The sequence below is a fragment of the Lissotriton vulgaris genome, chromosome 2_1 (genome assembly GCF_964263255.1).
Source record: "Lissotriton vulgaris chromosome 2_1, aLisVul1.2, whole genome shotgun sequence".
NCBI classification, from domain to species: Eukaryota; Metazoa; Chordata; class Amphibia; order Caudata; family Salamandridae; genus Lissotriton; species Lissotriton vulgaris.
In genome coordinates, this window is record NC_141687.1 from 215,585,821 (window position 1) to 215,608,941 (window position 23,121).

The window sequence follows — 23,121 nt, forward strand, 5'->3', positions numbered from 1 at the left end:
AATAATTTTGTGTCCTTCATTAGTACTTATGATAATTCCAAAAATGTCAAATTTTGAAAGTTGTTTTATTACATGTATTGTTTAATTTATGTAACTGTACCCAAGTAAAACCCTTAAGTATCCCTTAATACTTCTCACCCAGGAACACTGAAAACCCTGAACTACCTCTTAGTACTACCCTTCTTTGAGCCCTAAAAGCCCTCTAACCCTACTTTACCCTCTGCCTAAAATCCCATTGCTTCCTCTCATTGCTACCCTTCCTGAAAGTGACCCACTTATGGCCGCCTCGGACCACCTCTCAGCCTTCCATGCTAAATGAAGAGTCAGAGAAACAGTGGAGAAAATACACCAATAATCATTTATTATACACGCTCAGAGCAGGGATCAGTCTGCACAGTCTTCAGAGAGTACTACAGAGGGTACTGAGGAACTGTAAGCATAAGGATATGTTATATGCATTGCATGGTCAACTTATAAAACACAATCAAAAGATGGGGGGAGATAGAGGTTGAGGTTAGGTTAGACCTCCTACCTGAATGAATTTTCACAAAATCTGGAATACCAGAATAAAAACCTAACTGTGGGGAAGAACAAGGTTTTCACTGAACTTGTATGAAAATCCTCTTTCCAGAAATATTTTTTTTTCTAGAGTCCCCTCACCCACCAGGGTTTCCCCTGGGTGGTATGCTTCACTAATAATGACTAGAAAAGAAGATTGGAGGTGCACCGCTGAGGTGTGAAACAAAATTCCAACAAAGGTATTAATTTTTGGGTGCACTCTTGGGAGGTGTTTCCGACAAAAACACCGGAAATATGCAAACAAAGTAGTGTAGGCACAAAGGTGCTGCTACATCCCCAAATGAGGCACTCAAAGGGTGGTCATGAAATGACTCCAAAGGTTGTTATTCAAATATTGTAATTCAGATGTTTATTCGTAATTCAAAGTTTTTCATGATCTTTTCAATGATATTAACAGCATATCAATCCAACATGTGGAAATTCCTTAGGTAAACAATAAGTACGAACTCCTCCTATGCATTTCGGGCGTGAAGCCCTTGGTCACGGAGAGGTGAAAGGAAGACAAGTCGAGGGTCAAAACGGGGATCAGGGAAAGAGTAAAAAACTACTTGTTAAAGTGCCGATCAATGAATGAGTGTGTAATTATTAAAATGAAAAGGAGTGGGTCCGAACGGTGAGTATAAGGGTAGGATAGGGAGTGCGGCGGTTAGCAAGTGGGGGCGGGGAGTGTGTAGGAAAGGTATATCACATGAGGGTAAAGAAAAGCGGTTCGTGAGCTCGGTCGCGAAAGCTGGCCGATGGGTGATCTAACTTACTTCATGTCCGACCGTAGCGGTACGCTACTTCAAAGGGGTTGCAAGAATGCTCGGCAACGCGGTGCTGTCGACGAGGGTTAGCTACGGGGTGAAAAGGGGTGGTGATAAACTCTGGTGATGACATAGAAGATGGACTCATGGGAACAGGGTGAAGCAGGAAACTAAAAAGAGACTAAAGTGCAGGGAAGGTGGGGCCATCTTGGAATGGGGACGGCTGGAATGAGGGTGATAAACAGTGCGTGATAAACATGAATGAGCAATAAAGAGCAATGGGAGATGTTTACAAATAGCAGATATTTAGAAATGGCTACAGTGTTTCAAGGTGGATAATTACAAATAGCAACTGTATTCAATTCGATCATTAAGACCGTGTGGTCTAAGAGTCTGTAAGCGATATATCCATACAAGTTCTCTTTTGAGAAGGAGTTTATGGTTGTCCCTTCCTTCTGTTTTCATGATCATTTCCAAGACGATGAATTGGAGTTGTGCGATGGTGTGGCGAGCTTCCAAAAAGTGCATGGCTATGTTTGATTTGTCATGTTTCAAACGAATGTTAGATTTATGTTCATTCAACCGTGTCTTTATTTTGCGTTCAGTTTTCCCAACGTATAATTTGCCACAGGGGCATTTCAGAGCATAAATCAAATTTGTAGAATCACATGTGGCGTCTACTTGGAGCTTGATAGCGTGGCCTTTCATGGGGTGCCTGATTGTGTTGCCCTTGATGATGGAATTGCAGTGGTTACAATTTAAGCATGGTTGAGTTCCTTTATGCTGTTTGGATGTCGGGGTGGGTTTGGAGAGAATTTCTTTTATGTTCATGCTTCTGGTATATGGGAATAGTGGAGGATTCTTGAAGATGTCCCCGAAATCGGTTTCCATTTGTAGGATTGGCCAGTGTTTAAGAATGATTTTTTTGAAGGTGGTACTGGTGGATGAAAATTTGGAAACTAGAACCATGCGTTGTTGATCTTTTTTAGAGGTTTTGGAAAGACTTTCTTGTCGAGAGATTTTAGATACTCGGGTTTGGGCCTCCTTGAGGATGTGTTCTGGGTAACCTCTGTTCAAAAAGCGGTTGTGCCTTTCTTGTATGCGGGTATCCAACATGTGTTCGTCTGATACTATACGTTTGACGCGTAACATTTGGGAAAAAGGCAGATGTTTTTTAAGTGAACCCTGGTGGAAACTGGTGTAATGTAAGGTGTTATTTCTGTCCGTACTTTTTCTGTGGAGGTCAGTAGTTAATCCATTTTGGGTGACTTTGATGTTTACATCCAGGAATGTGATTTCTGTGTTACTTGTTTGCCAGGTGAGCTTGATTCGTTCGTCCTTGGTGTTTAGTTCATCGAGAGCTTGGTTGAGAGACTCTTTGGTGTCGGTCCAAATTAGAAACAGGTCGTCTATATATCTGACGTACATTTTTATTTTGTCATGAAAAGTAGGATTTTGGTATATATGGAGATTTTCAAAATGTTCCATATAGATATTAGCATACGTGGGAGCAGCGCAGTTTCCCATAGCCATTCCAGACAGCTGAAGGTACCATTGGTTGTTTTGTTGGAAGTAACTATGGTATAAGGTATATACCATTAACTCCATGAGGAAGGATTGCATGCTCGCATCAATGTTACTATTGAGAAGGGCTTGTTCGATGGCTTCGATGCCTCCTTGGTGGGGTATCGAAGTGTAAAGAGAGCTGGCATCGGCAGTACACAGTGTTAACGAGTCATTGACGTTGATTTTGATTTTGGACAATTTGAGTAAAAAGTCTGTGGTATCTTTGATGTAACTGTTAGATTGGGTGACAAGTGGTTGAAGGTATTTGTCAATAAATTTGCCAGTGGGTTGGTGTATGGATCCTTTGGTGGAAACAATGGGTCTGAATGGAGGGTTATGGAGATTTTTGTGTATTTTTGGACTCATGTGTATTGTGGGGCTCCTAGGATGTTCTTGTATCAAGAAATTCTTAGTCCGATCTTCAATGATACCGGCTCGATGTTCTGTGGTCACAATGTTCACTAAGATGTTCTGAAATTCCCTGGTGGTGTTCTTGTCGAGTGGCATATAGACCGTCGTATCCTGGATATGTTCGAGTAGCCGTTGGGTATACATGGTGGAGTTGATGATGACAAGAGCCCCGCCCTTGTCTGCTTTGACGCATTTGATCGAAGGGTTGTTAGCCAACGCTTTAAGAGTGTCTCGGTCTTTGGTGGTGAGATTCTGATGTTTCAGTTTTGTTTTAAAATTGATTTTAGATAGATCATTGCGAACTAGATTTTCGAATAGGTCAATTGATAGCCTTCGATACACAAAAATCTCCATAACCCTCCATTCAGACCCATTGTTTCCACCAAAGGATCCATACACGAACCCACTGGCAAATTTATTGACAAATACCTTCAACCACTTGTCACCCAATCTAACAGTTACATCAAAGATACCACGGACTTTTTACTCAAATTGTCCAAAATCAAAATCAACGTCAATGACTCGTTAACACTGTGCACTGCCGATGTCAGCTCTCTTTACACTTCGATACCCCACCAAGGAGGCATCAAAGCCATCGAACAAGCCCTTCTCAATAGTAACATTGATGCGAGCATGCAATCCTTCCTCATGGAGTTAATGGTATATACCTTATACCATAGTTACTTCCAACAAAACAACCAATGGTACCTTCAGCTGTCTGGAATGGCTATGGGAAACTGCGCTGCTCCCACGTATGCTAATATCTATATGGAACATTTTGAAAATCTCCATATATACCAAAATCCTACTTTTCATGACAAAATAAAAATGTACGTCTGATATATAGACGACCTGTTTCTAATTTGGACCGACACCAAAGAGTCTCTCAACCAAGCTCTCGATGAACTAAACACCAAGGACGAACGAATCAAGCTCACCTGGCCAACAAGTAACACAGAAATCACATTCCTGGATGTAAACATCAAAGTCACCCAAAATGGATTAACTACTGACCTCCACAGAAAAAGTACGGACAGAAATAACACCTTACATTACACCAGTTTCCACCAGGGTTCACTTAAAAACATCTGCCATTTTCCCAAATGTTACGCGTCAAACGTATAGTATCAGACGAACACATGTTGGATACCCGCATACAAAAAATACACAACCGCTTTTTGAACAGAGGTTACCCAGAACACATCCTCAAGGAGGCCCAAACCCGAGTATCTAAAATCTCTCGACAAGAAAGTCTTTCCAAAACCTCTAAAAAAGATCAACAACGCATGGTTCTAGTTTCCAAATTTTCATCCACCAGTACCACCTTCAAAAAAATCATTCTTAAACACTGGCCAATCCTACAAATGGAACCCGATTTCGGGGACATCTTCAAGAATCCTCCACTATTCGCATATACCAGAAGCATGAACATAAAAGAAATTCTCTCCAAACCCACCCCGACATCCAAACAGCATAAAGGAACTCAACCATGCTTAAATTGTAACCACTGCAATTCCATCATCAAGGGTAACACAATCAGGCACCCCATGAAAGGCCACGCTATCAAGATCCAAGTAGACGCCACATGCGATTCTACAAATTTGATTTATGCTCTGAAATGCCCCTGTGGCAAATTATACGTTGGGAAAACTGAACGCAAAATAAAGACACGGTTGAATGAACATAAATCTAACATTCGTTTGAAACATGACAAATCAAACATAGCCATGCACTTTTTGGAAGCTCGCCACACCATCGCACAACTCCAATTCATCGTCTTGGAAATGATCATCAAAACAGAAGGAAGGGACAACCATAAACTCCTTCTCAAAAGAGAACTTGAATGGATATATCGCTTACAGACTCTTAGACCACACGGTCCTAATGATCGAATTGAATACAGTTGCTATTTGTAATTATCCACCTTGAAACACTGTAGCCATTTCTAAATATCTGCTATTTGTAAACATCTCCCATTGCTCTTTATTGCTCATTCATGTTTATCACGCACTGTTTATCACCCTCATTCCAGCCGTCCCCATTCCAAGATGGCCCCACCTTCCCTGCACTTTAGTCTCTTTTTAGTTTCCTGCTTCACCCTGTTCCCATGAGTCCATCTTCTATGTCATCACCAGAGTTTATCACCACCCCTTTTCACCCCTTAGCTAACCCTCGTCGACAGCACCGAGTTGCCGAGCATTCTTGCAACCCCTTTGAAGTAGCGTACCGCTACGGTCGGACATGAAGTAAGTTAGATCACCCATCGGTCAGCTTTCGCGACCGAGCTCACGAACCGCTTTTCTTTACCCTCACACGATATAACTTTCCTACACACTCCCCGCCCCTACTTGCTAACCGCCGCACTCCCTATCCTACCCTTATACTCACCGTTCGGACCCACTCCTTTTCATTTTAATAATTACACACTCCTTCATTGATCGGCACTTTAACAAGTAGTTTTTTACTCTTTCCCTGACCCCCGTTTTGACCCTCGACTTGTCTTCCTTTCAGCTCTCCGTGACCAAGGGCTTCACGCCCGAAATGCATAGGAGGAGTTTGTACTTATTGTTTACCTAAGGAATTTCCACATGTTGGATTGATATGCTGTTAATATCATTGAAAAGATCATGAAAAACTTTGAATTACGAATAAACATCTGAATTACAATATTTGAACAACAACCTTTGGAGTCATTTCATGACCACCCTTGGAGTGCCTCATTTGGGGATGTAGCAGCACCTTTGTGCCTACACTACTTTGTATGCTTCACTAATAAAACACCCACAGTGGAATTTTCCCAACAGATGTGGGTGAACAGCATAAATAGAAACAAAAGGTTTCTACTCTCATATCTTGCACAGCTCAGAGCACGTTCAAGGTTGTTCCACCCTGGGCTGCCAGACAGGTGGGAGAGGTTCTTTATTGAGGAAAAGCTATTCACTGGCACGAAGAATTCCTCGTTACAGAAACTAAAGTTAGAAAGAGGCATTTCTTGAAATCAAACAGGATTAGTTTCGAACAGAACATAAAATGGCGCCTGATAAAAGAAAATGGCGTAGCGAATGCTAACTTATACATGACATTAAAGAGCATCTACGAGCATAATCTAACATTTCATGATCCCTAAGAAATCCAAATGACCTCCTTAACTCTACCCTTCCCTGAACCATAAACCCCCTACTATCCAGTAATGCTATCCTTCTAAAACCTAAAAAAACATTTATTCTCTTTTATGATACTGTTCTCTGAAGCCAAAAAACCTTGCTGCCCCTTAACACTACTCTTCCCTGACACTAAATATTCCTTACTACCCTTTCATGCTACCTAACTCTGAATACAAGTAGCCCTGAACACCATTAAGTGCTACCCTTCTGTGAACCCTAAAAGTCCCAAATATCCCTCAACCTAACTAATCCCTGAATTCTACCAATCCCTTACTGCTCTTTTACACTGCCAATCCCTGAACGCTTAAAACCCTTACTACCCCTTAATGCTACTGGTAGCTGAAACCTAAAAGCCGATACCTACCCTTCAATGCTACCAATCTCTAAAACCCTGCCAACCCCTTACTACAGCCTGCCGTAGCAGGCTATACCGGCTGTTAAAGGCCTGCTGCAGCGTTAAAGGCCCGAGCCTAAGGCGAGGGACTTTAACAAAGCAGAGTGACTTTAAAAGCCGGTATAGCCCTGCTACGAAGGGCTATAAGGCTATTAGAACATTCTGCCACTAGAGGGCAGAATGTTCTAACAAATAAAATAAAGCATTAGGGACCAAAGGGGATTGAAATCCCCTCGGGTCCCTGAAGCCTTTGTTCACAGCCACAGCTGAGAACAAAGACAATCATTGGAATGTTGGAGCTCCGGGCTTATACCAGCCATTATAAGCCCGGAGCACTCCATTTTTTTCAATGGAGGTACCAACATTCCAATCTTCTAATAACCCTTAACACTATCTTTCCCTGAAACCTTAAGTAACCCCTTACAAGTCCCCCTCCACCTTCCTCACCTCACTGTAAATGCTCCTCTCTGCATTAGCACGGGAATTCTCCCGTCCCTCTGCTCACAGTACACTTACCTTTATTTGCCCTATTAGGCACAACATTGTTTTGTTTGTAGCCACAACTTTTTTATTCTATTTGATCAGTAGACAACATCTTTGACACAACTTTTTGCAATCGACTTTTTTCCCCACAATATTTTTACAGTAAACTACCAACCTCGCTGTTGAGCAGCATGGTGCTGAACGACCAGTAAGAGCCAGGTACGGGATCATAGATTCCTTAGGACGACACAGGGAATACGCAGGGCATACTCAGGCTCCTGTTGAATATGATGGAGTTTCTCTTATTTGTATAATCCAGGACCTCATTTATAGGTAGTGAAGCAGTTCGCCAGGTATGCTGGGTCGGTGGAGCCACCGCCCCATAAGCAGATATAGAGCAGCACACGCGGCTGTGAGGCTGCTTCATGGAAGAGCGATCGAGACATAGGCACGTTAAAGAGTTGTCAGAACTGTGACCAACCAAGGCCAAAGACACCAGCAGCAGTTCGAAGCCTTCAAGGACCTCAGGATTGGACAGACCTGGAAGGGACTCTCCACCTGCTCGCATGAGGGCCATGGTGCTTGAGGGGAAGCCCAGCACGTGCACTGTCAGTCAAGGACCTCGGCAGAAACCCAGAAATGAAGCACCAGACCCAACCAAACTCAACACATGTGACAAATACCAAACACTCAGACGTTTCAAGGCATGGGCAAGGTGGGCAACTGCATAGGGCCCCAACCTTCCACAGGGCCCCCTGAGACAGGCAACTTTCTTCACTGTTAGCTATTTCTCTACTTTTACCTCTCCCTTTCTCTCTACCTACCGCTACCTCTAACTCTTTCTCTTTCTTCCAAGAATAATCCTAAGAATTTTTGGTGTATGTAGCCAAGACCCATTTCAGTTGTTTTGTATGACCCTGTTTTTGAAAGTTTAACACATAACTCAATATTGTTTGCCATTATGCCATCCTTGCAATATCAGAAAAAATGAAACAAAATGCAAAGTGGTTTTGAGCTTAACCCCTTCCATACTTCTGTCGGCCAGCGGCCGTCGTGAGCACTACCTTCGTAGTGCTGCGCACGTCCGTTGGGCGATGGGCCCCGCCCACTCCGCTAAACCCCCCCACCGTGGCAGAATTGCCACCGCGGTTAAGCGGTCTAATGTGCATGATTGGAGTTATATGACTAAAGTTCCATATACTAATGTTAGAGTCTGTGTGTGACTTTAGTACTGGACAAAACTAATTTGACTTCAAAAAGGTGTAGTGTGTTGGAATTTAAAAAAATAAATACATACACTTAGCATTAAATGATCCAGAAAAGGCTGCAATACATCCCACTTCTTAGTCAAATGAGTGGGATTTTTTGAAAATCCTTAATACCATTCTTTATTTTGAATTCACTGGTGTTCAAGTCTGTCTTAGTCAGTGGAGGAGTGTGGCTCAATGGTTAGAGTGGCAGACCCTGATGCAGAATTCTGGCCCAGGACCAGGGTTCAATTTCCGCCTCGGCAGGTCTTGGGCTCAATTTCCTCGGACCTGATAATTCTCACCTCAGTGCCTATTCTAATCATGGGTCCCACGCTGCAACTCTGGGCAATAGCTTGCTTAATCTCCACAACGGCCCCAACAGCGCTAGGATGCCTGGCTTCACCCTGGGGGTGCCCAGGAGTGGACACTTCACAGGGAAAGCCAGGAGGGGTTCCACAGCGGTATGAGTAATAGTGCCAGGAAACCGCTTGGTGACAGTGCGCTCTACAAATACCTTGACATTTACATTTGTCTTATGTGTAGAGAACTGTGGCTGTAGTTCTTGTAGGTGAATAGCCTTGTGTAAATTGTAGCCCTTCTTAGTTACCAATAGCCATAAGTGTTATATAAATGAAAAAAATTAAAAATAACATTGTGAATCATCTGCAGAAACCTATACAGGGTCCATGAGCATTTGTCATGTAGCAGTGCCCTTCATGGCCCGCCCCGAACCCGGTGATTTACAGTGGTGCATTGTGGGCCAGCTGTGGCTCGGTCTAAGAGACAGCGGACAGAACGGAATGTTTGCAGAAAAATAAAGAACTTGTTGCCTGTTGTTGCCTGGGCACAGCTGGGCGACCCCATTGGAGGCAGAAAGAACTTGTAGAGATGGATGCGTGCAGAAGCCCACGTTATGTTGCTTTCCGTCCAGCACGAGGGCTGAATACACAAAAAGTTGGCTCTCAAAAAGCCTGAGATGTGCAGGAAGTGCCAGAGAACTCCTCCGCATCCAAACGAAGGCAGCTGTTGGAGGTAAATGCTCTTTAAAAAAATGCAAGAAATGAAACACAAAAGCGAGAGAAATGCATGCATTTCCAGTTCGTTTCAAAGAAGCCCCCCTTTTCTGGAGTGCCCCCTCCCCTGAATCTTTGAGTGGGTTTATCACCGATCACCACACCTGCAGGCCCTGCTGTATTTCTATTTATCTCCTGTTCTTTCAGATCTGTACAATGAAGACGAGCTCAGGGGCGCTTCCCGACTCTCCACCTCCGTCCTGCTGCAATCACAGGCGCTATGGCTCGGAGAGATGCAGAGGGGAGCACATGGCATGGATGCATGCGCCAGGATTGGCGGCTCTGGCGTGCCTGCTGATGCATGCAGGGCACAAGTCCTAAAAAAAGAAGTGGGGGGACGCTGTCACCGGAAGTGACGTCACGATAGGAAGTGACGTCACGAAAGGTGATGAGCTCCTCGTCCCAGAGGGGCCAAAGAGTGAAGTCCAGTTGTTCCATCCGGTAAAATAAGTGGGGGGATGCCGTCCACCCGCGTGGTACCCTGACTCGAGCCCTGGATGCAGGGAGAGATTATCATTGAGGCGAGAAAAGGGCTAGAAGCTTCAGTTCAATGTATTCAGCAACAAAACACGCTGAAGTCTAAATCAATAAATGGATTTTGGCACTCAAAAAACAGGGATCGATAAAAGAATGTCAGGATATGACTGAGAAGTGGCCGCCGGGAGGATGTTCGACGCCCTGTGCCCAGTTTCAACGGGTCTTTCATCGGGGTGACCATCCAGTGACACCCGGTATGGCTAATGCCTTTAGGATAAGAAGCCACCAATGACACTGACCAGCCATTCATCTTTATTTCGTAGTGGTGCTTTCTGTGACGCGTTACCTGTTCCGTCCTTGGCCGGTTCCGCTCTGGAGTCATCTGCTGCCACCAGGCCCGTACCTCCAGTTTTGGTCCTATATTTAAATAAGGAAAGAATACTGGGAGTTTTTTTAGTTAACAGCTAGGGTAACCATTCGACCATATGTCCCTGGGTCACAACTTTTCCAGTTCTGAATTTTGATATAACATATCGGTGCATTCTGGGAGATTTAGTCATTGTTATTGAGGCAATTGGACCAAAACACCTGTGATGATATGATATCTAAAACCAAAGACCATGAATGGAAAAGCGGTGTACCGGTGCCACCGAACCATCTAGTCACCCTATTCACTACAAAGCTAAATAGACTAGCATACCAGGGGTTAACGGATAGTAAAAGGAACGCATGGGATTACAAACCTGATGTCTTAATGGTACCGCACAGCCTGACTAACCTAATACTACCATAACCAGGGCTTTAAGTGGGCCGGGTCTCACCGGTGCTGAACACCGGCAGTTTTTTAAACGGGGCCTCAAAACTGGCCGCTCTCAGGCTCTGTTTTGCACCCAGGCACTGGCGGTCTGTTTTTTCCCGGACTGCAGTGACAGCAGGCACATCGATGTGCGCATACTCTCACTGCTCACTTCTCACTAGTGGAGAAGTTACGGCATGACGTCATGCCAGGTGAGCGTTGTTGAGGAAGGGAAATCCTTTAAAGAGAGTCATCTTCTCTCTGGATTTCCATTCTCTTTTTGAAACTCAGGAGCAGCAACATTGTCGTGGTGTCCCCAGGGCTCTAAGTGGAACCTTTTTCAATATTATATACAATCCATAGTTGCTGCTTATTTATCATCTGCAACTAACAACCATTGACAAAGCCAATAGTCCTGACTTATTGTAGGTATGATGTTACTTGTATCATATATCTGGATGCAATGACACAAACAGCAAAATACAAGTCAGGCGGCACACTGTGCTAAGCACAGATTTTTAGCTTACGTGTTTTTAAGCCATGCCCTTAATTACATTGGCCACGCCCCTTTGCGAGACCCCCAGTTTTTGCATCTCACTTAAAGCCCTGACCGTAACCCACTTTGTGATTGTTAGCACATTTTTCTGTGCCGTAGGGAGCCTCGCATCTCTAAAATAGTCTCCATTTGGGTCAACCATGTCTCATGGTGATCCACCACAAAAATGTGGATTTGTTTTTCACAAATGTGAAATTCAAATTTTTTTTTTAGAATAACCCGTGAATTTCAAGATTGCATAAAATCATTTTCATCAGCCAATTACATTTGGGAAAAAAATTCAAATAGGATTGACAGAATTTGCAATTTCCTCAGTGTGGCTGCTTCAATAGACTAGGAACTGGCAAGGACAGTCAGAGATAGGTCACCGACTTCACCCGAGAATGTGTGTGTGATGTCACTTCTTGTAAGATCATGAGTTGTGATTCCACTTCCTGTGATGCCAGGCACCGTGATGTTACAAGCTGTGATGTCACGCACTGTGATATCACCAGCCATTATGTCGCCTGCATACCGCCTGAGTTGATAAGTCCTCCCACTACCTTTTTAGGGCTTGTACCCTGTATTATCCTATCTGCAATCAGTACTCAGTTCACTGCTACCCATTGTATTGCTCTGTGGTGGGTATGATGCTTGTGACTAGCACTTCTTGCACAGATGCCCGCAGCAGGCACACAACGCACTGAGCTGGCATACTGGCACACGTTTCCCTTTGATCTGTGAGCCCAATTATATGAATCCGGAAACGTTAGTCCCATGTATCCATAGAGTTTAGGAATAAGTCAAAATGTGTGGAGAAACCAGAAAAAATGCTAGGACCCCTACAATGCATAAGTAACAAGACTCCTCTCTGCTGCCAGCCCAGCGTAAATTGTGCATCTACAGCAGCAGGTGAAATGATTTCGCGAATAGTTTTACTTTAGAGTCGCCCTCTTGCCACCCAGCGAGCTCAGACCTCGAAGCCTTCACTAGCGTCCCTTTGAGGAAGCGGCGCCAGGCTCTCGCGGACGGAAGGCGTCGCTGTTCGCAGTGCTGATGTGTTCAGAGGTGGAAGCGGCGCCAGGCTCTCGCTGACGGCAGGCGTCGCTGTTCGCAGTGCTGATGTGTTCAGAGGTGGCAGCGGCGCCAGGCTCTCGCTGACGGCAGGCGTCGCTGTTCGCAGTGCTGATGTGTTCAGAGGTGGCAGCGGCGCCAGGCTCTCGCGGACGGCAGGCGTCGCTGTTCGCAGTGCTGATGTGTTCAGAGGTGGAAGCGGCGCCAGGCTCTCGCTGACGGAAGGCGTCGCTGTTCACAGTGCTGATGTGTTCAGAGGTGGAAACAGCGCCTCTGTTCTAGGTGCTGAAACTCGCGCTTCGATAGGAAAATAACGACGACTTGAGCAAAAGCCCAGCGCCTAAGCACTCCTCGAGTGCTCTGGTGGTGTGGTGGCTTGCGGGCGTTTCACGTTTGTTGTTGGGGTACTTCTAAATCTCGGAGAGGCTGCTTCAATAGACTAGGAGCTGTCAGCGACAGTCAGAGATAGGGCACCGATTTCACCCGAGAATGTGTGTTTGAGCGTGCGCAGAGGCTGCACTTTCAGTGGCCGAGGTAGCAGCCTTTAGAGCTCGACAGTTTTTAAGTTCATGGGGAGCGCAGCAGCTGGCAAAATGTTATTTTACTGGCGCACTGAATTAAATCGCAAAGAGAGAGCGCGCGAAAGGGTGTGCGTGCGTGCGTGCGTGGACTAAAAGATTACATGTTTCCCGAAAGTGTTCCTTCAAAGCTCAAGAGGCCAGATACCCTGCTATGGTTTTGAAACGTTGTCTTGTGGCGCATAAATAATCTGAAAAGCATGCACAGCGTCCAGTCGCCATTTAATCCACTCTTCCCCCTCCATTAATTGATTTTAATGTCTCTTGCTCAAGTGAACAGCATGTGAAACAAAACCTAGGCCGCATCCCTGGCTTTGGCGTAGGGTGTTGGTGATGCGCTGTCTGACATACAAACCTCTCCCTCTTGTCTTGCCAGCGTGATCGAGGAGCCGCGCTTTGCTCACGCGGAGGAGTGCGCCATGGTGTGCCCGCCTTTCGGAGAAGGGTGCGCGGTGGAGTGCAGCTGTCGTATCGACTGCTACCGGGACTACAGCGGCCACAGGGACTACAGGTGAGCAGCCAGGCTGCCCTGCACGCACGCGCCGAGCGTAGACTCCGCCAGCTCCAGAGGCCTGACAGTTGATTGGATAAGAGAGTTACAGCCTGGGCAATACCCCTGATAGACCAGGAAGTTTGAGCTAAGCCAATGATTGGGCAGGTTTATGAATCTATTTCAGCCATCATGGTTAGACCTGTCTTAAAATCTAACCCTGGGCGTAGGACTAAGCTACGTTCGCGTAATTTGCGGAGTTTGCGCAACTACGTGCTACACGAATTGCACGTAGCACAGTGCAAAAATGCTTAGCGTAGCAGGCATTTTTTGCCTGCTCGCGGTCCTCATCGTCAAGTTGGCACCCGCGAGCGAGCAAAATGACATCACAGCGAGACTTTTTCCTCATTCGCGATCAGCACCATTAAGTTGCTGATCGCGAGCGTAGAAAATAAACCTCCCAGCGAGATTCTCAATGCGTGGAGGTCAAGTTCCTCATTGCGAGTGGTTGCGTATGCTCGCAACTGAAGTCCGCGTTGAGAAAACTGCAGCTCGAGTACAAATCTACTCGAGCGGCAGAAAACTACTGTTTGCACTGTGCGAGGTGCCGTTTGCAATAATTGCACAGTGCGAACAAGCATCCAGCACTGTGCAATTAGTGCAAACAGCATTTTCCCTACCGCACTACGCATTTCGCGTAGCTTGCGTTGGGCGAAGTGCACTTCGCGTAGCTATGCATTTCGGGACTACGTGAACTACGCCCAGGGTTATTAAAATCTCCTCTTTTGTCAGTAGGCCTGCCCCCCGCTGGGTGGTCACAATTTTCCCTATTGTTACAAGGGTGAAATAAAGCCAGGGCTTTAGTGTTGGTGGTGCCCAGAGAGACAGTCATCGTTGGCACCCACCACCTCCTCACCCCTCAAAAATACCTCCTTTCCACAAATTCCTTCACTACTATATTCCATCGGTGCCCCTCTTCTCTCCATAGCCCCTTTCACATTCATTTAATTTGTTTGATAGCACTTCCATTACCAGTGAAGGTTGTTAGCGCACTTCTAAGCACACACATATTAGGAAGAGCCAGTGAATCATACGTGTGTGAAAAATGTCTATAGGAAACGTAACATAAGACAATGAGAATTACAATGTGCAGGAGTCACATATCACCGATACTAGTAAGCAGCATATTTTAAGTGTATTTTCTTTTAAGACGAACAAACTCGGAATTTTAAACGTACCACAGTGGCATCTTTACTAATAAGAATGTATTTCTTCCCTAATGAACCCTTTTATTGCATATATAGAATCATGAAAGACTGGCGGGGGAACATAATGTTCTAATCTATACCCAGGGCCACTGGAATTATGCAATTGTGCTGCTGCCACTTTTATCACATAATTATAGATGTTCCGCATCTGCCACGTAATCCATAATCTTCTGCACAATCTTCAGATTTTACCAACGAGAAAAAATAGTTTCTAGCTCAAATAGTTCAAAAGTTGCTAAAACTGCAGCAACGTGTTGCCGTGCAGTTGAAGCCTCTTTGCCCAGGATGACTGGTCACCTTTTGGTTGCTTATTGCTACATTTGGGTGTTAAATTGGTACTAATGAGGTGGAACCAATGCCCCGATAGTGTTATCACATTTAAAAGTGACAAAATAATGAAGTAATAATGAAGTAATACTGTTATAAAATATGTCACATTAGGATGGAAATTTTGCCTTATCTTGCTGCATAATTTACTCACCCATGACACATAATTTGGCCCTGCCCTGCAAAAAATTCCAGTTGCCTTGCCTCGCCATGCAGTTTACAAGCAGCTCTTTGATGACAGTTAATAGCTCACTGTGCTACCCTAGGGATGTATCTTATGAACTGCATTTAACAAAATGATAATTGTGACTAAAGCAGTAACTTACTGAGCGATCCACATAAAATACAGTTGGGTGATTTGTGTGGTACACGTTCTTTGCAGCAGGCATATAAACGCTCGGGGCTACTTTATCATGAGTGGAACAATGCCAGAAGACATAACTTCCAGCTCTCTTCAGCAGGCACATTAATCATTTAAGTTATCTTGATATTTAAACCTGTTTTATTTCTAAGATCGGAACCCCGTCTTGAGGTCTTTGCCAGGTGCTGCTGCACCGGTCGCGCCGTCCTTGGATGGCCCTGAGTAATGCAGTATTCTCCTTGGTGATATCATTCGAGAGTTAAGCAGATGATTTGGTCCACAGCCGTCACGACAACCCAGAACTAACTAGTGAGCATTGTCAAAAGTGAAACCGAAGAAGGACTGACTAAGGAATCTGCTTTATTTTCTTACTTTCCCAAGATCCTTCCTATTAAGGGCACTTTATTTTGTCATTTGTGCTTTTGTCAGACTGTGTGCCTCATATTGTGACAGCACACATTGTGCCGTGTTTAAGTGCACTTTGTAACAGGTGCTATTATCACACAAATTAATGGTACCCCAATATTCGACTTTAAAAGGATGAAATGCAGCATTGGCCCTGCCAGGGTTCAAGTTTATGAACTGTAGATCACACGCAGATGGTACCAGTGAGCGCCTATTATGCTTGCACTCTTGATGCCCTTCATAGCCCGCACTTGCCTCTGCCCCTTCACCACATGGCACACCTGTAACCTTAGCGGGCGCTGATTGGAGGAGGTCACACACATGTAACCTTAGCGGGCGCTGATTGGAGGAGGTCACAGTACCCTGCCAGCAGAAGCACCCTTGAGCCGGAATCAGTGGTACCCTGGAAACAGAGCTGGTTCTCAGCCCTGGTGCAAACATGGCCGACCACAGCCATCTCGAGTAGTCTTTCTCAATTAAACACAAGCAGGCAATCCCACTCCATTCACCAGCAAGCAGAACGGATTGCACATTGTTATTTAATTGAACTAATCGGCTGGGATTAAGCGCATTGTAGTGCTGTGGATGTGATTCTCATGATGTACTATTGTATTCCTGTTGAAGACTGTGCTGTGGCTACCGCTGGAGGTTGTTGCGGGGGAATTCATCCTAATTGAATATGTGTTCCCTTTTGTGTGTGTATTGTCCCGTTGAATGTTGCTTCACTGGTCTCATTGGATTTCACACGTTTTCTGTCTGACTCTGCTGACATTGGAAAGTAACAATTTGCAGGGCATTCGAGCAGAGCTTGCATGAAAACCCTTCCCTCTCTAACCGGGCATTATTGTGAACCTTCATCTAAAATCTGATCACTATCACAGCATCACAGCCCAGGCCATCCAGCAATGGACGGCTCTGATCAGCAGAGAATTGGCAGCTCTTATACTCTGGAAACTCAAGGATGTTATTGACAGATCTGACCACTGAGGAGATGGCAGTACTGATCATTTTGGGACTGGTAGCAATGAAGATGCAAACACTTAATAGAGGAGACTTTTGAAAAATGGAGAGGAGTGACCAATGAGGGGTTCATTAGCATTGACCAGTTGAGGAGTCATACGCTCAGTAGTTGTCCTTCAGCTGCTGACAGTAGTAGACCTTGTGGTTTGGACCTTTTCCATTCTTTACTGACAGCGGTGCTGCTTGGCTAGCTGTTGAGCACATGCATTTTCCAGGAGAATAGCCTTCTTGAGTGAGCCAAGTTACAACGAGTGAGACGCGGATTCCCGCCCAAAAATAAGGTTACCTTTGTGGCTAGGAATCCTTTGGCTTTGCGGGAGCTCAGTCTCCGCTTGCATGGAGACTCTCTTCCCTCTTTTTCCCCATTCCATAACACGCCTTTTCATCTCAGTGATGATCAAGTTTTTCCCAGCAGGGATCGCCAGGGCAACTCATCGCCGTGATGGGCTAGGATTAAGAAGTGGTGACCAGCAAGGGAATGCACAGCAATGCCCACCCGGCAGTGACCAGCAGTGATGTCATGTCATGCAAACGTTGTTTTGTAGCACACAACAGTCACACAAGAGGACATCTTGGTATTGCAGCAAATTAGGGACCATCTGGCGAGTGAGATCATCAGATAAAGAGGTGAACAAAATTACCTTTAATTGTTTTCTAAAAAACAAATGGTGTGTGGTATTGCAGGTTGGCAGCGCTATGGCACTGCACAGATATACGCCACACAGCGCCTATTAGTGTGACTAATCGATCTGGGAGCATTAGGCAGAACTCTTCAGGAGTTTTCAGTGAATGGCCTAGAATATAGTTCATATGGTAGCTCATCCGGCCAATAATAGCACTGGGTATTGGGGAAATTGATGTAAATGACTCAGAAGTGTTGGAAACTGGCATTACTGATTGTCCTTGCATTGACAACAGTTGTGTTGGGAAATGGACAGTATTGTTTATAGAGGAACTGATAGTAGGGGTCATTGGGTCATTGATAGCCCTAATAATATTGGGATATTGATAACACCGACCCTAGTAGAAGACGACTAGCAACGCCAGGCTTGCACAGGGTTGGATTCCAAAAGCGTAGGCAAGAGGGAAAGCATTCAGGAGTTTATTAGAAACTTGGGATCACATACAGGCTGTCTCAGATCTCCTTGTCCATGTCCTGAGTGAGGTAAATCTGCATGCTTAAAGTGAGGGTTGACATTCTGGGGAATAGGCACTCTGCAATAGGGGGACGGAGCTGGTTCTGCCCTGGTTGTGGACTTTTGGGTGTATGGATACTGCACATGTATGCAAATGTCCAGAGGCGTCACATGTCTGCAGTGATGCACACACGGGCTGTCTCCGATCTCGCTGCCCTCTGTCGACTCCTCACATAACCACTGCCACTCCCACCTTCATATGTATTTCAAACATAGGTATACATATATGAACTAGGACAGTATGAAGTCCTACATCACATTTGACCATGAGGTGTTTCCAAATATGTTCTCTAAATTGCAGGAGTGAAATGTTCCCAAAGGGGACATGTCTGAAGGCTTGTGGGTCCAAGGTTGAGTTTTTGAAAAGCAAAAGTACTCGCACAAGGCTCCCTGATAAATCCACAAACGCCTTCAATTGGTTTTTCAAGTTCTCATTTTTCGAAGTGTTCCTTTTCATTTTAGTTTTCAATCTGTTTGTGCGGGTCCTATATTGGTACCAGAGTGCAAGGCTCCAAGAGGGGGCACGGGGTGGGAAAGAGAGCGAGAGAGGTGTATGATAAGTGAATATATTTAGAATTAATAAGCTGGAGTCTGGCAGTCACTGGTTCCTCGTCTGAAGCTGTGGGCGCTGCAGGGGGTTCCTCGCACTGCAGCATTCCCTGTTCAATGGTGACTTTAAGTTTGACGTCTACTTAGGTTTAGTTTTGCTTTTTGAGGATCGTTTTCCAATCTCGAGTCATCAATTTACAGCGCGATTAGAGCGCCTCACATCGGCAGACGATCTGTATCGCACCCGATGTGCACTGATACCCCTGGGGTTGAACACATGCCGCCTATTATAAGCGAATCCGTGCAACGGAGCAGCTGCTTGATTGGCCGCACAATGAACCCGCGTGATTCACCCCAGGCCAGTGCTGCGGTAGAGCTGCGGCGGGGCAGTGGCCCGGATCTGTTGACTGCAGCGGAGCAGCCTCTGTCGTTGATGTGCAGAGCTCTGCGCTGGTTGTGCTGCCGGGTGAGCGGTGCCATGCGGTGGTGAAGCTTGTGGTTCTGTGGCAGGCCTGAGGTGTGGCTGGCTCTGGAGAAGGTTAATGTGCATTTCCAAAGATGTAGTGACTGCAGCAAATACGTAGTGACTATGGCAAAGATGCCGGGGCTGTGGCAAAGATGGAGGGGTTTTAGCAGCTCTGGTGAAAATACAAGGCTGAGCTCGGCTCTAGTGGAGATGCAGGGCAGTGACTGAGCTACAGTGGAGATACAAGGCTGAGCTCAGCTCTAGGGGTAAAGAAGGGACTGGAGCCCAATCTAGAAGGAAAGCAGGGCTGCATCAGAGCTATGGTGGAGCTACAAGGCTGAGCTCAGCTCTAGTGGAGATGCAAGGCAGTGACTGAGCTACGGTGGAGATACAAGGCCGAGCTCAGCTCTAGTGGAGATGCAAGGCAGTGACTGAGCAAAGGTGGGGGTACAAGGCTGAGCTCAGCACTTGTGGAGATGCAAGGCAGTGACTGAGCTACGGTGGAGATACAAGGCTGAGCTCAGCTCTAGTGGAGATGCAAGGCAGTGACTGTGACTGAGCAAAGGTGGGGGTACAAGGCTGAGCTCAGCACTTGTGGAGATGCAAGGCAGTGACTGAGCTACGGTGGAGATACAAGGCTGAGCTCAGCTCTAGTGGAGATGCAAGGCAGTGACTGAGCAAAGGTGGGGGTACAAGGCTGAGCTCAGCACTTGTGGAGATGCAAGGCAGTGACTGAGCTACGGTGGAGATACAAGGCCGAGCTCAGCTCTAGTGGAGATGCAAGGCAGTGACTGAGCAAAGGTGGGGGTACAAGGCTGAGCTCAGCACTTGTGGAGATGCAAGGCAGTGACTGAGCTACGGTGGAGATACAAGGCCGAGCTCAGCTCTAGTGGAGATGCAAGGCAGTGACTGAGCAAAGGTGGGGGTACAAGGCTGAGCTCAGCACTTGTGGAGATGCAAGGCAGTGACTGAGCTACGGTGGAGATACAAGGCTGAGCTCAGCTCTAGTGGAGATGCAATGCAGTGACTGAGCAAAGGTGGGGGCACAAGGCTGAGCTCAGCACTTGTGGAGATGCAAGGCAGTGACTGAGCTACGGTGGAGATACAAGGCCGAGCTCAGCTCTAGTGGAGATGCAAGGCAGTGACTGAGCAAAGGTGGGGGTACAAGGCTGAGCTCAGCACTTGTGGAGATGCAAGGCAGTGACTGAGCTACGGTGGAGATACAAGGCTGAGCTCAGCTCTAGTGGAGATGCAATGCAGTGACTGAGCAAAGGTGGGGGCACAAGGCTGAGCTCAGCACTTGTGGAGATGCAAGGCAGTGACTGAGCTACGGTGGAGATACAAGGCCGAGCTCAGCTCTAGTGGAGATGCAAGGCAGTGACTGAGCAAAGGTGGGGGTACAAGGCTGAGCTCAGCACTTGTGGAGATGTAGGGCAGTGACTGAGCTATTGTGGAGATACAAGGCTGAGCTCAGCTCTAGTGGAGATGCAGGGCAGTGACTGACCTTTTGTAGAGATACAAGGCTAAGCTCAGCTCTTGGCTGAATTTATTAGGAACTTCTGTTGATGAACTGCTACAAGCTTGTCAATTAATATTGATGAACTGTCATAATCGTTGTGGAAACACCATCCTAAAGTGACATGCAATAAATTGTGGATCTGTGCATTCAAGGAAATCTTTCTTTTTGATTGAACCAGTTGGGAACAAATTTGCATTTGCAAATACTGATTACCAAATACGGTGCTTCCTCCATTGTGGTATTTTGCATTGGAGGTGGTCCTGCAGTGGTGGGCTACAGAAGGTTGAGCGTGATTGATTGGATTAATAACATTGAATTTATATAGCAATAATCCTATCCTGTGCACAGCAGTTGGAAGCCCTCACCGCTTGGGATTATTATTGATAAGCCCAGCTTTAGTGGAGATGCAGGGCAGAGACTGAGCTATTGTAGAGATACAAAGCTAAGCTCAGATCTAGTAGACATACAGGTCCGTGACTGAGCTACCGTGGCAATACAAGGCTGGAGCTCAGCTCTAATGGAGCAGCAGGGCAGTGACTGAGCTATGGTGGAGTTAAATGGCTACGCTCAGCTCTAGTGGAGATGCAGGGCAGTGACTGAGCTACGGGGGAGCTACAAGGCTGGAGACCAATGGTAGTGGAAATGCATGGCCATTACTGAGCTACGGTGGAGATACAAGGGTTGGAGCTTAGCTCTAGAGGGAATGAAGGGGCTGAAACCCAAGTAATGGAGAACGTATGGCTGGTGCTGAGGTACAGTGGAGTCCAGGGCCATGACTGAGCTATGGTGGAAATGAAAGGGGTGTAGCTCAGCTCTAAAGGGAATGAAGGGGCTGAAGCCCAAGTCAAGTGGAGATGAAGGGCTGCGACTGGGCTGCTGTTGAGATACAAGGTTGGAGCCGAGCTGTAGTGTAGATGCAGGGCCGTGATTGAGCTACAGTGAATATACAAGGACTGGAGCTCAGCTCTAGAGTGAATGAAGGTGCTGGGGCCCAATTCAATTGGAGATGTAGGGCTACGACTGAGCTACAGTGGAGATACTAGACTGAAGCTCAGATCATGTGCAGATGCAGGGCCATGCCCATGCTACAGCTGGAGGCACACAAGCCGGAGATCCGCTCTTGTGGAGGTGCAAGAGTATGGTACTCAGTACTCAGCTCTAGTATAGATGCAGGGCTATAGTACTCTATTTTAGTGGATATGCGTGGGTATGGTACTCAGCTCTAGTGGAGATGCAGGGGTATGGTACCCAGATCTAGTGGAGATGTAGGGGTTTGGACTCAGCTCTAGTGGAGATGCAGGGGTATGGTAGTCAGCTCTTATAAGGATGGAGGGGTATGGTACTCAGGTCTAGTGATGATACAGGGGTTTGACAGAGCTGCAGGGGTTTGATACCCAGCTCTGGTGGAGATGTAGGGGTATTGTACTCAGGTCTAGTGGAGATGCTGGGGTTTGGTACTCAGCGATAGTATAGATGCAGGGGCATGGTCCTCAGCTCTAGTGGAGACTCAGTGGCATGGAAATCAGCTCTAGTGGAGATGCAGGGGTATGGTACTTGTTAGAATTGGGGGTCTCAGGTTAGCACAGGTAGGTACTTGAGGCAAACAGGTACTCTCTCCTCCAGTCAGGGCAAGGGAACTGCCCCTTACGAATAACCCCTGCTCACCCTCTAGGTTGCGTGGTGCGAGCAGTAAAGGCTAAACTCAGGAGCGTTATGTTAGTTAATGCTTCTTTAGACCCTCTGGAATCCGCCAAAGGGTCAGCCTCCAATGTGAGCTCCTTGAGGTCAGAGAACTCACTCTCAAACAGGTGTTGGCTCTGGAAAACAGGGACTTAAAATATGCTCTCCCAGAATTGGATCACACAGCCCCCTACCAGGGTCAACCAAACTATCCTTCACCTCACCATCCAGTGCCTCGCACACATACTACACACCATTCTCCTGAGATTGGCAAGACAGTATCTGACTGTGTCTGTCCCACAACCCACACTCCTCTGGGCGGTCTCCATACTCACATTCCAGGGCCTCAACTTTGGGGGATCCCCTCTCCCTGTACCTATCATCTAGTCAGTAGAGTGTCCCTCCCACTACTAGGACCATGAACCCCTACGCAAGTTACCCTATTCCCTTCAGGGATGCTGCGCAATACTGGAGCTACCTCATGTCCTTGAACTTCCTGGTGAATGCTAACCCCCTTCAAGTCAGGTGCCACATCTCTGAGTGTGTGTACTACTCTCCTAACACTAGGTATTGGGATATTGCTGCCACCATCTGAGCTGGACTCCACCTCCAACTCAGCAAAGCTCGATCTCTGAGCTACACATATTTCTTGTTGCTGGGCTGAAGCACTCATGGCCTCAAGCTCCTCGAGCTTCAAATCAATTTTCCTCATTC

The 23,121-nt window shown here is 46.3% G+C and overlaps 1 protein-coding gene across 2 annotated transcripts in view; it reads left to right on the plus strand.

Annotated features, from left to right (window-relative positions):
- The window catches only part of SRRM3 (serine/arginine repetitive matrix 3), a 354,881-nt gene that overhangs the window by 138,103 nt on the left and 193,657 nt on the right, over nt 1-23,121 (plus strand). The window contains exon 5 of one of the 2 annotated variants that reach the window (XM_086954780.1): nt 13,503-13,637. The exons of the other annotated variant lie outside the window; for it this stretch is intronic. Coding sequence (XP_086810906.1) covers nt 13,503-13,637 — 135 coding nt within the window. The remainder of the gene's footprint in view (nt 1-13,502; nt 13,638-23,121) is intronic. 2 annotated transcript variants of the gene reach the window in all.